Source organism: Sorex araneus, chromosome 5 (assembly GCF_027595985.1).
Source record: "Sorex araneus isolate mSorAra2 chromosome 5, mSorAra2.pri, whole genome shotgun sequence".
Lineage (NCBI taxonomy): Eukaryota > Metazoa > Chordata > Mammalia > Eulipotyphla > Soricidae > Sorex > Sorex araneus.
Window position 1 is genome coordinate 46,098,560 of NC_073306.1, and position 14,408 is coordinate 46,112,967.

The window sequence follows — 14,408 nt, forward strand, 5'->3', positions numbered from 1 at the left end:
ATGTTCCATGCGGAAAACTAAAGTGAGCATAAAGAAAATTAATGGTACCTACAATCCTAACACCAAAGGTAAACACTGTTAACATTTTAGCCAGGCGGGAACCTTTCAGATGGTTTTGCTTTGTTCCCATTGTTTTTTGTTTTAAAGTTTCATCAAAACAGCAGGCACAAGAGAATATTCTTCTAGAAAACACCTTCACAAACCTTCGTGGGGTACTTGAAACCCTAAGACAAGGCAATGAATGACAGCAAGATGTCCCTATTATAATTAACAGTTTCCATGGCAACACCACCATCCACCCAAATGACCACATGAAAAAGACAATTGCAAGTGTTGGCAAGGATGCAAAGTATGTGAAATGTCCACAGACAGCTTGTGGATATTAAATTGATAGAAACACTTGAGAAGGTGTCTGAATATTATCTGCTTATTACAAACATGTGTCCTGAAACCAAGCCAATCAACTCTTAAACTTAAACCCATAAGAAATAGATAGATAGATACCCAAAAAAAAATCTTCAAGTATTTTATTTGTAGGACAACTTAAAATAGTTAAAAATGAAGCAATCCAAATGCCCAACAACAGTAAACATGATAAATGTGGTATATTCACATAATGGACTATTCAGCGGAGAGAAGAAATTCTCTAGAACTGCATACACAATGTGGCGGAATCTCCCAAGCATGAAGTTGAAAGAAGTCAGTCATAAAAAGAATAAACTGAGTTTATTTATATAAAGGTCAACCCAAGCAAAAAGTCATCTCTGGCATTATAAGTAAGGATTAACAGTTATTCTTGAGAGACTGTGAATGGGAGAGGGCAAGGACGAGGGGTCAACTTTGGGGTGCTGGTGAGGCTATTTCTTCTTCCTTGTAGGGGCCATTCTGATGGGTCCAGTCTGTGAGAATTCATTATACTGACTTAAAAATAAGCATACTTGCTATCAGTATGATACTAATATTTTTATTAAAAGTGAAAAATATAAACACAGAGCAGTTCCTGGAGGGAGGAGGAAGGAGCAGGGCAAAGAGGGGGAGAAAGAAGGCCAAATAACTCCACCTGTCTTGGAGGGAGGGAGGCGCAGCAGGCCTGAAGGGTCTTATGTGGACTTATGTCCAAAATGAGGTTCTTTAGGAAGGGTAGCGGGATAGGACATCTCCAAATATGCCACTTCCGCATAAGGATGATGACTCACTAGCCTTCATCTACCATTAATATTCCCCCATATTCGCCTTCTCACAATTTGCTGCCTCTAGAAGACCCTTTAGTTTTGTCTTCTTATCTCTAAGTGTATTGTCCTGGGCCAGAGATATAATATAACAGATAGGGCACTTGCTTTGCACTCAACTGGCCCACGTTTGATCCCCCGCATTCCATATGGTCCCCTAAGCCAGCCAGGAATGATCCCTAAGCATAAAAAAAGGAGTAAAACCTGAACAGGTTTGGGCCAAAATATATATATATATATTATTTTTGTCCTTCAGTTAAATCCAAGTTCTCACAACCCCTTTGAGGTTTTTTTTTAATCCCTGAATACTTCCAAATGTGTGTAAGATTGCAATAGACTTCTCCTTATTGATCTGTCTCTTCTAAGTCTTATTGGTAGGGTCCCAACAAAGATGGGCAGAAGAGAGGGGGGAAAGTTCCTTCTCTACATCTGCACAGCTTCACGGTAAATCCCTCCAATCCTTACCCCAAACCCCACCTACAGCAAGTCCTCAGGGTACCAGGGCAGGATAGCGGCCAGGCACTTTGCTCCATGAGGAGGGTTTTGCGGAAACCAAAGAGGGAGCTGAGTTTGGTTGTAGAGTCCAATTGTACAACAGTAAAGTATGCATGTGAGGAGACAAGAAAAACCATCACCCCAGGGGTTTGTATACCTGGGGTTTGCAGGAACGTGAGGGAAGACTTTGAACCTGTGCCTGCAGTGGAGCAAAGATGTTAAAAATGACAACTCCAGGGCCCTAAAAGATAGCACCGAGGCTAAGGCACTTGCCTTCTCGGCGCCAACTCCAGCTGTTTCCTAGCACCCCATCTGATCCCCTGAACATCCCCTGAGTCACTCCAGAGAACTGAGGCAAGAACAGCCTCTGAGAAGTGCCAGGTATGACCCAATATCCCTTTCCTCCAAAAATAATGACAACTCTGGGACCCAAGGAGTGGCCTCAGTAGTAGAACACCTCCCATCTTGCAGGTATGAGGACCAGTACCACACAGTCAAATGGGAACCTCAGCTCTGCTGTCGTGATCCCCGTGTGCCATAAGGGCACAACTCCCAAGCACACCACAGCCAAAGTGCAAACACCACAACTGGGTGTGCAAACACTGCAACCAAGCATGTGACACACAGGAAGGAGCACAACCAGGTGTGTGAGCACATGACCAAGTGTGCAACCTCAGACATGGCAACAATAGAAAAGGCAAGAGAGGGGAAAATGTTTAAAAGGAAAAAGCTATAGAGCCAGGTGTGAAACACAGCTCTGCTACCCATCTATTTGCTGTATGATCTCATCTGTAAAACAGGAATAGAAAATGCCTATAGTATAGGGTTGTGTAAGGAAACAAAATTGGCTATCCCAAGATATATCTCTTTGGCAGAAGGATTATTTCATAAGAGAGTTTCTGTGAATAACATGTGGAAACAAAACAACAAAAAAATAAAGAGTGGTTCTGGGGACCACGTAAAGGCTGATCTTTTCTAGGATGTAGTAGTAAGTCTGATCTTATTAAAAGAGTTCCCGGAGCTAATCAAGATTCTTCTTTACCTTACTTCTCAACTTAATGTGTCATAGGTACCAATAACAAGACAAGTGTATAGATTATAAGCACTCTACATTTTCTTCAGTTTGGAAGTTTTCCAATTCAATAGTGACTCAACCCAGTATCACAATATCTAGAAAAGCTTACTATAAGAAAAAAAAATACACTCCCAGGTGGTCATGAAAACCTCCCTCTCACAGCTCAAATGTCTGAACCTATCTGAGCCCCATTTGACTGCCTGCCTGATGCATGCAGACACATGCTTCCTCCAGGGCGGCGGACACCTGGGAGAGCAGTTGCAAAAGCCCAAAGGCCACAAAGCCACATAAAACATGACGAAAGGAGAGACTGAATACACATGAACAGCTCCAACCAAGCCTTGGGTCTCTGGGAACCAAACAAGACGTAAGTGAGATTGGCCACAAGACCAGGATTATATTTTGTTTTACAAAAACACCTTACCCTGTTGCATGGACTCTACGTGCAGTCTGTGCTAATATAACCCATGATAGGAAAAGTGACCAACTTTTCCCATCCTGAAAGATTTGGGGAGTGAGGAATAGGAGTGTTTCCCAAGCAATGTTTCGGGTGCCTGGGGCCCAGTGACTCTCAGCCAACGAGGCCGGAGAGTTCAGTAATCAGGTCCAGGGGTCCTCAGGGCCACCAAAACCACACTCAGCAGTACTCAGGGATGCCTGGGATTGAAGTGAGTCCTGGCCCAGGCAAGCATTCCAGCTTTCAAGTATTTAACCCACATTCACCCAATATGCAGCTGTTTTGCTTCCGAGATTTCCTTAGCTCGGTGGCAAAGCATTAGCCTTGCCAGCATGAGACTGAGTTTGATCCCTGTGCGGCCCACAGGCACCAGAGTCCCTCAGTCTCTGCCCTCTGGAGGCCCCAGGTTACAGTGGAGTGCGTGGTCTCTAGAGAACCACGGTCCAGTGTAGACAAGTACTACCACTTTCTTTTTTAAGTAGCTGGGACCAAGAAAATATACCTCAGAGTGGTGACACCCTGAGTTTAATGACTGGCACCGCGAGTGGCCCCTGAGCATCACTCTAATCATGCTTGTGGCCCCTGAGCACAAATAGATCCAGGGAGCCCTGCATTGACAAGACCCCAGCACACAATGGTCAGACCCACACTGCCAGGTCAAGGGCAGCTGGGAAGACCCCCCATAAAAATGTGCCACCCCTAGTGACTACTGCCACTAAACATGTACAAGCACCGTGACCAATACTGTGATCACGTATACAGGTGTGAGCAACACTCACCCCCGGGTGAAACTGCCAGAATCTCCACAACTATAAAATGACCCCCAGAGAGCACTCGGCCGAGTGTGCAAGCACTAAAACCTGATGTGCAACCCTCTGTGAGTGCCACGGTCAAGTGTGTGTGTCACCCTGGTCATGACAACAATAGTGAAGGGAAGGGGAGAAAGAAAAATATGCTCCTTAGAAAACTGCATGCACCTTAAATTTTTCCTTCCTTATTAAAACACAAAAGACAGAGCCAAAGCAAATAGAGGCCTCTGTGAGTCGAGGTTTAACCAAGACAATCCAAACCAAGGCTGAAGAGAAAATGCGAAGAGCTATGAGAGACAGGACAGCAAATAAGGCGCTTGCCTTATGCACAGCTTACCCAGGTTCAATCCCTAGCTAGCATTGTATACGGTCCCCCAAGTCCCACCAGGAGCAATCTCTGAGCACAGAGCCAGGAGAAATCCTTTTTTGGGCCCGGGTATGACTCAAAAAACAAAAAAGGCAGGTAGAGGCTAATGTGCATGTTTTGAATGTAGGAAGGTTGGGTTTGGTCCCCAGTATAGCATCATTCCCCTAAGCACCGCTGTGAATAACCCACACACACCCAGCATAGCTGGCTATGGCCCCAAACCATATGTAAATCATTCAAACCAGAGTACTTAAGTAATGATTACCAAGGCAAAAGTCACTATTTCCAAACACCTAGTTTCATCAATATTTTCTTCCTGCTAATCTAAATATTTTTTAAAGATAATCTCATCACACTGGCTTCCATCAGGTCCCTGCAGAGAGATTCAGAAGGATGCACATAGTGGGAAAAAAAATTCATTATTTGTCAGCTATTATCAGGCATTCCAGGATCTCTCTCCGAGCAGCCTATCAGGAGTAAGCAATCTCCAGCCAATTAGATAAATCCCATTTCAGGTCACCAAAACAACTGGGGTATAGAGAAAAATATTCCATATGCCTCTGAGGTTCTCTTGGACTGATTGAGCAAACATCCATATGTAATTAAGTTTGTTCTTTTTTCCTATGAATTATCTGATGTTAATTTGTTTGCTTAACCAGCCAGAGAAGAACCTCCCAGAGGCAGGTGAAATTCTGCCCTGAATTGCTACAGCTGTCCTGGGTATTAAACCATGGATGTATAAAAAGCTTTACAGGTAGTCAGCACTTAAAAAGTTTTAGTTTGACCTAAGTAGCACAATGACACAATGCACACTTTTTTTTCAAATAGACAAGCAACATTTGCCAACACTGTATACGCTGGGCAATACAAGTATCAAATTTCATAAGACTTAAAACAGAGTATGTACTTTGAAGAAGATGCAATTAAACTAGAAATCAGTATAAAAAGATAATGGTAGTAGCTTAGAAATTAGCAATATAATTTTAAATAACTCTTGGATCAAAGAAAAAAAACACCAAAGATTAGGAAATACTTTGAATCGAATAATACTGATGATGGAACATATCAAAACTCACAGGCTAGTGGCAGGAAGCACACTGGGCCCAAGTTCAATCTCTGGCACCCAATGGTTTCCCAATCACTCTCAGGTAGAGCCCTGATGTCCCTTAGCACCACTGGGCCCACGCAGCACACACTGTTGGCCCAAGCATAAAAGCTTCAGACCCAGAGAGCCAGAGCAAGCATAACGGGGAGTAGTCCACAGGGAGAGACAACGAGCAGTAAACACAAATAACTTGAGGACTATAATAAATCGGAACTTGGAGGGAAATTTGTAGCTTCAACTGCAGATATTAGAAATGAAGAAAGTCTCAAAATCAATGATCTCAGCTTCCACCTCAAAAAGTTAAAAGAACCATCAATCAGATGCAAAGAAAGTATACAAAAAGGAAATCAAGGAACTACAGTAAGTATAGAATAAAGAAAATCACTAAGCCAGAAGTTTACTCTTGGGAAAGATTAATAAAATGGATACAAGAAAAATGGATGACACAAATTACCAGTATCCTGAATGAAAAAGAGCTATCACTACAGATCCTATAGATAGTAACTGATAATACTGTCCCAAAATTTGACAAGAAATTTCAAAATTTAGTATAAATAAACCAATTCCTTAAAAACACAGCACACCCAAATTAGATAAACAGAAAAACGTTGAAGGCTAGAGAGATGGTTACAGGGGTTAAGGCACTCGCTTTGCATGTCACCAACCTAACTTCAATCACTGACACCAAGAATTACCAGAAATGACCCCTCAACACGAAGCCAGGAGTAGCCCCTGAACACTTCTAGTGGAGCCCAGGAAACAGCCTCCCACTAAAATTATAAATCATAAAATCTGGGTCATAGCTATGTCTCGAAGAGTTAGGTCACATCCTTTGCACTTGAGAAACCCAGATTGGATCCCTGGCATTACATGGACTCCCAAACACTGTGCAGGGCAACCCTGGTTATGACACTAGGAGCATCCTCTGAGCACTCTGAGTGTGGATCCCACCAAAAAAATAATAATAACTATTTATTAACAATAGAAATAACAGAAACTCTGGATAGTCCAAGAGTTATTTTTATCATTAAAACAGTTATTTAATAAGCATAAAGAAAACTTCAGGTCCACCCTGAATGTATCCAATCTCATCTGATCTTGGAAGCTATGCAGGGTTGGGCCTGGTTAGTACTTGGATAAGAGAAAACTCCAGTCCTAATGACTTCCTAACGAGTTATGCCAAACATTTAAAGAAGAAATTATATCACTTTAACCCAAAGTCCTCTAGAGAACAAATGATAGCTATCATTACTTTGTTGTTACACAGTTGATTTAATTCTAAGCAAGAAACTCCCCAGGTAAATGTCAGTTCCAGAGATGGGGGTGCCTGTGAGCGGTTCACTGGGCCATGGGAATCAAGGCAGATAGTCTTACCATCCTCGTCCGTCTGGAAGGTGACTTCCTTGCCTTCCTTGCGGCCCTCGGGGTTAGTGAGGATGAGCCGTACATGGACGCTGCGGTAGGGCAGCAGGTTCCTGATGGTGTGGCGATTGATCCCCCGCTCCATCTGCACGCACTCCCGGACGGTCTGGTTGTGGCTGTTACCCAGGGTGTAGTGGTAGCACAGCGACACAGTGTAGGTGTGGCACCGCGTCACGTTGTAGCCCAGGGGCTCCCACTGCAGTGTCAGCTGGCGGGCCTGGATCTCTGCGAAGGCCAGGCCTTTGGGGGCCCGCATGGGCTCTAGGAAACCAGAAGAAGAGAGAAGGTAAAGGAAGTGAAGAGAGAAGAGGAAGAAGAATGGGAGAGAGAACATCAGCACGCAGACTGAAATCACCCCTACTATCTTCCCAAAAGGTCAGGAGAACTCCCAGACCACAAAACTGGGAGGGAGATCCCTGCCTTAGGCTCTGGGAGGGCTATGAGTGAATCCTGGCCTGCCTCTTGCAGCTGGCGAACCACTAGCTGAGTTACCTCTCTGAGCCTCATTTTCCTCAACTTCAAAATGGGATGACAGGCTCTGGTACCCCAGGATCCCACAAGTACCACCAGGAGTGGTCCCCCAAATGTTAATAATACTTTTTTTTTTTGCTTTTTGGGTCACACCTGGCGATGCACAGGGGTCACTCCTGGCTCTGTACTCAGGAATCACCCCTGGCGGTGCTCAAGGTACCATATGGGATGTTAGGAATCGAACCCGGGTCGGCCGTGTGCAAGGCAAACGCCCTACCCGCTGTGCTATCGCTCCAGTCCCCAATAATACTGACTTTTAATAACATGGTTCACTTTCCAATTCAAGATTATCCCAGATGATTTATCTAGCCAGTCTGAATGAAGCAATTTTGAAAATTAATTTCAAAGTTGTTCTAAAACATAGAATAATACATAAAAATCAGGGCCATAAAGATAGTACAGGAGTTAAGGCACGTTCTTTGCATAACAGCTGACCCAGGTTCCTTCACCAGTCCCACAAATAATCCCCTAAAAGCCACTAGGAGTGACCCCTGAGCACAGAGCCAGAAGTAAATTCTGAGTAACACTGGGTATGGCCCCCAAACTCCTTCTCCCCCAGAAAAGTCAAGATAATGGGGAAAATGAAAGTCAAATCATTAAATAATGCTAAGGAATATTAGGAATACAGTAATGCATGTCACTGGGTCCTGTGTAGATCTAAAGATAAAGTTCAAAATGAGTGATGAGTTCTCTGGCTGCCAAAGAAAAGAGGAAACTATGCCCTGTTACATAAAGAACAGAAAACAGCAGATGCAATGAATATTTACTTTGAGTGAGGGGGATGTATCTGTCAGGCATTCCTCCAGACATTGAAGGCATTCTCTCACTTAATCCTCTAATCCAGCGAGACAGGGATTACTATTAGCCTTACAGAGAGGTGTGGAACTGAAGACATAGTGATACTGAGTGACTTGCCCATGGTCATACAGACGGTGATGATGCTGGGACTCCCCTCTTTTAACCTCCACTCCCCTGGATCATGAGGAATGAAATGGCATTTCCCAGAGCCAAGTGCAAGAGAGAAAAAGAGCATTAGTAATCTTGGCTCTTCCTCATTTTACAGACAGGAGAAATGAAGTTGAGATATTTCTTTTTTTTCTTTTTGGGGTCACACTTGGCGATGCACAGGGGTTACTCCTGGCTCTGCACTCAGGAATTACCCCTGGCGGTGCTTAAGGGACTATATGGGATGCTGGGAATCGAACCCGGGTCGGCTGCGTGCAAGGCAAACACCCTACCCGCTGTGCTATTGCTCCAGCCCCGAGATATTTCTTAATCACAAATTGTTGAGGGTAAATGTAGGCTGAATCCTTGGGCACTGTAGCACTGTAGCACTGTCGTCCTGTTGTTCATAGATTTGCTTGAGCAGGCACAGTAATGTCTCCATTGTGAGACTTTTTACTATTTTTGGCATATCAAATATGCCACAGGTATCTTGCCACGCTCTGCCATGTGGGCAGGATACTCTCGGCAGCTTGCCGGGCTCTCTGAGAGAAACGGAGGAATCAAACCCAGGTTGGCCACATGCAAGGCAAACACCCTACCTGCTGTGTTATCGCTGAGTCCGAATCCTTGGGCACCATGCTCAATCCTCACCCTCATTTTTGTTTTATTGCATCTGGGGGGCCACATCTGGCAATGCTCAGGAATTATTCCTGGTTCTGCATTCAGGAATTACTCCTGGGGGTGTTTAGGAACCCATAGGGGATACTGAGGATTGAACCTAGGTCAGCTACATGCAAGACAAGCGCCCTACCTGCTGTATTATTTCCCCAGCCCAGATCCTCATTCATTCTTTTTTGTTTGTTTGTTTTGTTTTAGGGCCACAACTGGTGGTACGCAGGGCTTACTCCTGGCTCTGTGCTCAGGGATCACTCCTGGCCATGTTCAGGGGATGACATGGGGTACCAGGGATTGAATTCAGAATGGCAACATGCAAGGCAAATGCCTTACCCACTGTACTATTACTCCAGCCCCTCTTGATCCATTCTTAATGCACCAACACCTCAGGACAGAGACAGTTACCCCGACAAGGAAGAAACTCATATCACTGTGTTTTCCAGTCTCCTAATGGCTGTGTGAGGCCAGAGTGTTAACCCCACTTTATTTCACTTTTTCACTTTCTTTGTCGGGGGAGGCACACTGTGAAGTATTCAGGGCTTACTCCTGGCTCCGTGCTCAGGGATCACGCTTGGCAGTGCTCAAAAAACCATATATGATGTCAGGATCAAGCTGGGGACAACCACATGCAAGGCAAACACCTTGCTCTCTCTCTATCTCTTCGTTCCATTTTCTAAAGAAACAGTCTTCAGAAGCAAAGCCAGAACACAGTGTGTGTGATGGACCAGTAGTGGAATCTTAAGCAAATCTCTAAGACCTCAATTTCCTCACCTGTACAATGAGGAGAAAGGCCCTCATTTTATGAGGAAGGATCATCACTAATGATCCTTTTCTCTCTTGCACCCTGACTCTGCAAAACACAGTTCATTACCCTCAAGTTCTGTACCTTGAGCAGCTGCAAACCATCTGCAGTCAGAAGACCTCAGGACACACCTTGTAATGAACAGAAAGTAATGCTCTTTGGCCTCTTTAAGCGTAAATAGGAACGGAGAATTGTTTTATGATTTGTTTGCTCAGGATGGCGGTTACAATAACTTGCAAAGGGAAGCACCAGGCGGGCTGCTGCTCTCAGCTCGGCCGTGCACAGATAGCACAGGTTTAGACACTGGTCCCAAGTGGAGGCCAACACAGCTTTCTATTTCCACCAGGGACCTGCCCTGTTTCCCCGGGCCCCAGGCATGTGGGCACGTCTCCAGTCACATGGCCACCAAAAAGATCTATGAGCTGCTAGGAGCAAAGCCCTCATCTTGACTCAGTGCAGAATGAGTTTCCTTCTTCCCACAAGGGAGACAGTCCTAATTTCCACCCCACAAGGGTATTCAAGGTCTGCCTCTCCCGGCTCGCTCCCCCTGAGGGCTGCTGGCTGGCTGCAAACCCATTTCCCACTTGGATTATCTCCTCATTCTCAATCTACAGAGATTTCCCTAATGCTTCTAGAGAAAGGCCTGGAAAGTTCCATGCAAACTGGTGATGTGGGCTGGGTGAGGATATGGCAAACCGGACAGGAAGGTCTCATCCCAAGGGGCAGCTGTGGGTGACTTTGCCACGCTGGAGTACAGGCTTGGTGTTGCCAAAGCCTCCCGTTTTTTAAGAGAAGCCAAGATTCAGATTGTCTGTGAAATTTCCAGATCTAAAAACACTGGCACCTGCTCAAAGTTTAAAAAAAAAAAATTTTAAAAGAACAAATGGCAGCCTCTAACTTGGAGGATGAAATTTCCAACCTCATTCTTCGGTGTCTTACTTTCCAACAGCAGTGTTAGTTTCCATCTACCTCGCTAGATTGAGGGGTATTTGGAAAGAAAACGATCACATTTCTCTGTTTTCTCTACCCACCCCCCCACCCCCGCCCCCAACTTAATCTGGGCAGATCCCAGGCTCAAACAGTTTGTTGACTCAGACTGATATGTTGATTGAGGGGTGTGAATTCGTGAGATTCTCTGTGTTTCCAAAACCATCTGGCACTCAGACACACAGAAATGCACACTGATAAAATAGGACTCGGGGTCTTCAAGACCCCAAAGAGCTTAGGGCAACTCAGATATTATCATGGTTCAAAATACACTTTAAAACAAGGAGACTATCAGGATATGTTTAATTTGCCAAAACATAAGGATGCAATATTCCTGAAACATTCAACTGTTTCTAATGCAAGGCCATGAATTAGGGTCCATGTCCCAAAGTTCAAATCCAAGCTCCATCTCTAAGTACTTCAGGCAATTAACTCCTTTGAAGACAGTTTCTTCAACTTAAAAATGAAGATTATAGGGGCCGGAGCGATAGCACAGTGGGTAGGGCATTTGCCTTGCACGCGGCCGACGCAGGTTCAATCCCTGGCACCCCATATGGTCCCCCAGGCACCACCAGGAGTAATTCCTGAGTGCAGAACCAGGAGTAACCCCTGAGCCATTGCTGGGTGTGACCCCCCAAAAAAAGCAAAAATAAAAATGAAGATTATAATGCAAGGGTAAGAGCTACATGCAATGATGATGATTAATTCTGATGGGTCCTGTAGCAGATGATTAGAAATGTGTACACACAGACATGATACTAGTAGCAGTATAAATCAGCCACTGATCTAGGAGGTAAGCTACTTGCTTTGCATGCAGTCAACCCCAGTACAAATCCCCAGCACCCATAAGGCTCCCCAATCACCACCATGGATCACTCTTGCACAAAGAAGCAGAAATATCCCCTGAACACTACAAAGGAAGGAAGGAAGGAAGGAAGGAAGGAAGGAAGGAAGGAAGGAAGGAAGGAAGGGAGGGAGGGAGGGAGGGAGGGAGGGAGGGAGGGAGGGAGGGAAGGAAGGAATCAGTTCCATTTTTTAAAAAAATGGAGACTCAGGGCTTACTTCTGGTTCTGTGCTTGGGGATCACACTTAGTGGGGCTCAGGGGACCATACGGGGCACCAGAGATCAAACCCAGGTAGACCATGTGCAAAGTAAATGCTTTACCAGCTGTACTATCTCTCCAGTCCCAGAAATTCAGTACCATTTTTGAAAGCAATATATATGATATGATATATATAAGATATATATAAGATTCCTAATTATCCTAAGAAATATCTCAGAGAAAAACACAATTAGCTCTAAATTTCTCCGTGTATATTATTTATAATAATAGGAATCTGAAAATAATCAGTCCAGCAATATGGAGATACTCAGTGGACTTCTAAAGCCAACAAACATAATTATAAGCAGCATAACAAATGGAGCTGCACCCAGCGAAGGAAGCAGAATACAGAGTGCTTTCTACAACCCCATGACAAGAGTGAAAATGTGTACTGAAGGCATATGGGCAGAGATTTGAAGAAGACAGAAAAACCAAAACAGCTGTTGAACTAGGATGGTGAGATTTAGAATGACTTTTTTAATGCCTTTTACTGACATGATATTATTGTTTTTACAGTAAATAATATTGTGGAGGGGGAGTGCCACGGGTATAGAAGAGATGACAACACAGCTGGCCAACAGCAAAACAACTACTGGCCAAGGCGCTAATCAAGGAGGGGGCGGTGATGCCAACGAAGAGAAGCATGTAATTAAGAGAGGCAGGACGAGTTGTTTGGGTCCCGTCTGTCTGGTCCCTGCCCAAGCTACCATTCCGCCTGAGCCTATGCAGAGTGCTTAGCAGAGCCTGGCACAGAGTGGGCACTCAGCCTCTGATGGCAGCTGCTACTGCCACTACTGTTATTGCCAGCGCTGCTGCTGTACCCAGTGCTAGATAGCGGGACTTCAGGACACTCAAATACAGGTTCTGACTCTGCATGGACATGCTGACACATGTGGGGCAGGCAATACGAAAAAACTTAAAATCTGTTTACTCATCTGTGCTATGGGAACAATAACCCGCTGTCCCTATGACCCCTGGGTTCTTGCCTCCCCATAGGAGCACGGGCAAGTGAACTTCTCTGGGTTTCTGTTTCCTTCTCTGGATAGTAAAAGGAATGGAACAGAGATTCCCTATGGACCCTTTAACTCTGATATTTTTTTAAATGCCCAACCAAAACCAATTGTGAAAAGTCCATTAAGTCCATCACACCATAATTACGAAGTGCTCGCCACGTGATGGGTACATTATCTACTCATGTATTTATCCCGTTGGTGCTGGTGCATGCCAGCAGTGACCCATACTAGAATGTGGTTTAATTAACACAAATCACAGCACCTGCATATTAATGTAGTTATGTGCCATTGCTTGTGGCTCACTCAAATGCTGGAGGACCCCAGGTTCAATTCTCACAACTCCTCTCTTTTTTTTTTTTATATCTCCACTAATTCCTTAAAATATAAGAACCAAATCAGAGGGCACTCCTAATATTTACTCTTCATCGTCAGGGCTACTTGTGCACTGCAGGATCTTTAACAGCTCCCCAGGCTTCCTCCAGGCCTTAGATGCCATTAGCACCCCACTCTCACTTGTGACAACCAATATCTCTCCAGGCACGGCAAATGTCTTCTGGGAGATGGAATCACCCCCCAGTTGGGAACTATCAGCATAAAAGATCTCATTCAGGCTCGTAGCCTTAAATACCATCTACACCATGTCTGTGCTGACAACTTTCAAATTTATATCCTCAGCATGAACCTCTTCCCTGAACTCCACACTCGTAAATCCATCGTCCTGATGGATATCTCCACCTGAACGCCTAATGGGCATCTCAAAGTCAACATTTCCAACACACAACTCCTGATCTACGACACCCATCACGGCTGCTCCTCCCGCAATCAGTTCCTTCACAGTAAATGACAACTCCATCCTTCCAGCTGCTCAAGCGAAACACCTTGGAGCCATCCTTGACTTCTATTTCCCTCTCTCACCGCAGAACCAATCCATCAGCAAACGCAGTTAGGTCTACCCTGACAACAAGCCCAGCATCTAGCCACTTCTCCCCACCTCCATCACCCCCTCCCAGCCCCCAACACTCCCCAATCCCCCAGCCTCTCTCAGCCAGATGGTAGAGGCCTCTTCACCGAGCTCCCCGCCCCCTCCCCCGTCCCCTTGCCAAGTCTAGTCTCCAGAGAAGTGTTAGAGAGATCCTTTTGAGCAAAGGCGGTTCTGTCCCTCTTGTTCTCCAAAATCAGCAATGACCCCCAGAAAACAACTCTGTCTCCCATCCCCAGCAGCTAACACTTCCTCTCCTGCCACCCCCCTCAGCCACATGGTCTCCCTGCAGCTCCTCAGCCTCCAGGCCTTTGGACCTGCTGTGTGGTCTGCCAGGAATGCTCCTCCCTTCCAGCTTCCTGTTCCGCACAGCCCTCACTTCTGTCAGCTCTCTGCTCAAAGGACACCTTCTCA

The 14,408-nt window shown here is 45.1% G+C and overlaps 1 protein-coding gene across 5 annotated transcripts in view; it reads right to left on the bottom strand.

Annotated features, from left to right (window-relative positions):
- The window catches only part of PTPRU (protein tyrosine phosphatase receptor type U), a 78,761-nt gene that overhangs the window by 38,775 nt on the left and 25,578 nt on the right, over positions 1-14,408 (bottom strand). For all 5 annotated transcript variants that reach the window (XM_055138613.1, XM_004603532.2, XM_055138612.1 and 2 more), the window contains exon 8: positions 6,912-7,220. In XM_055138613.1, coding sequence (XP_054994588.1) covers positions 6,912-7,220 — 309 coding nt within the window. The remainder of the gene's footprint in view (positions 1-6,911; positions 7,221-14,408) is intronic.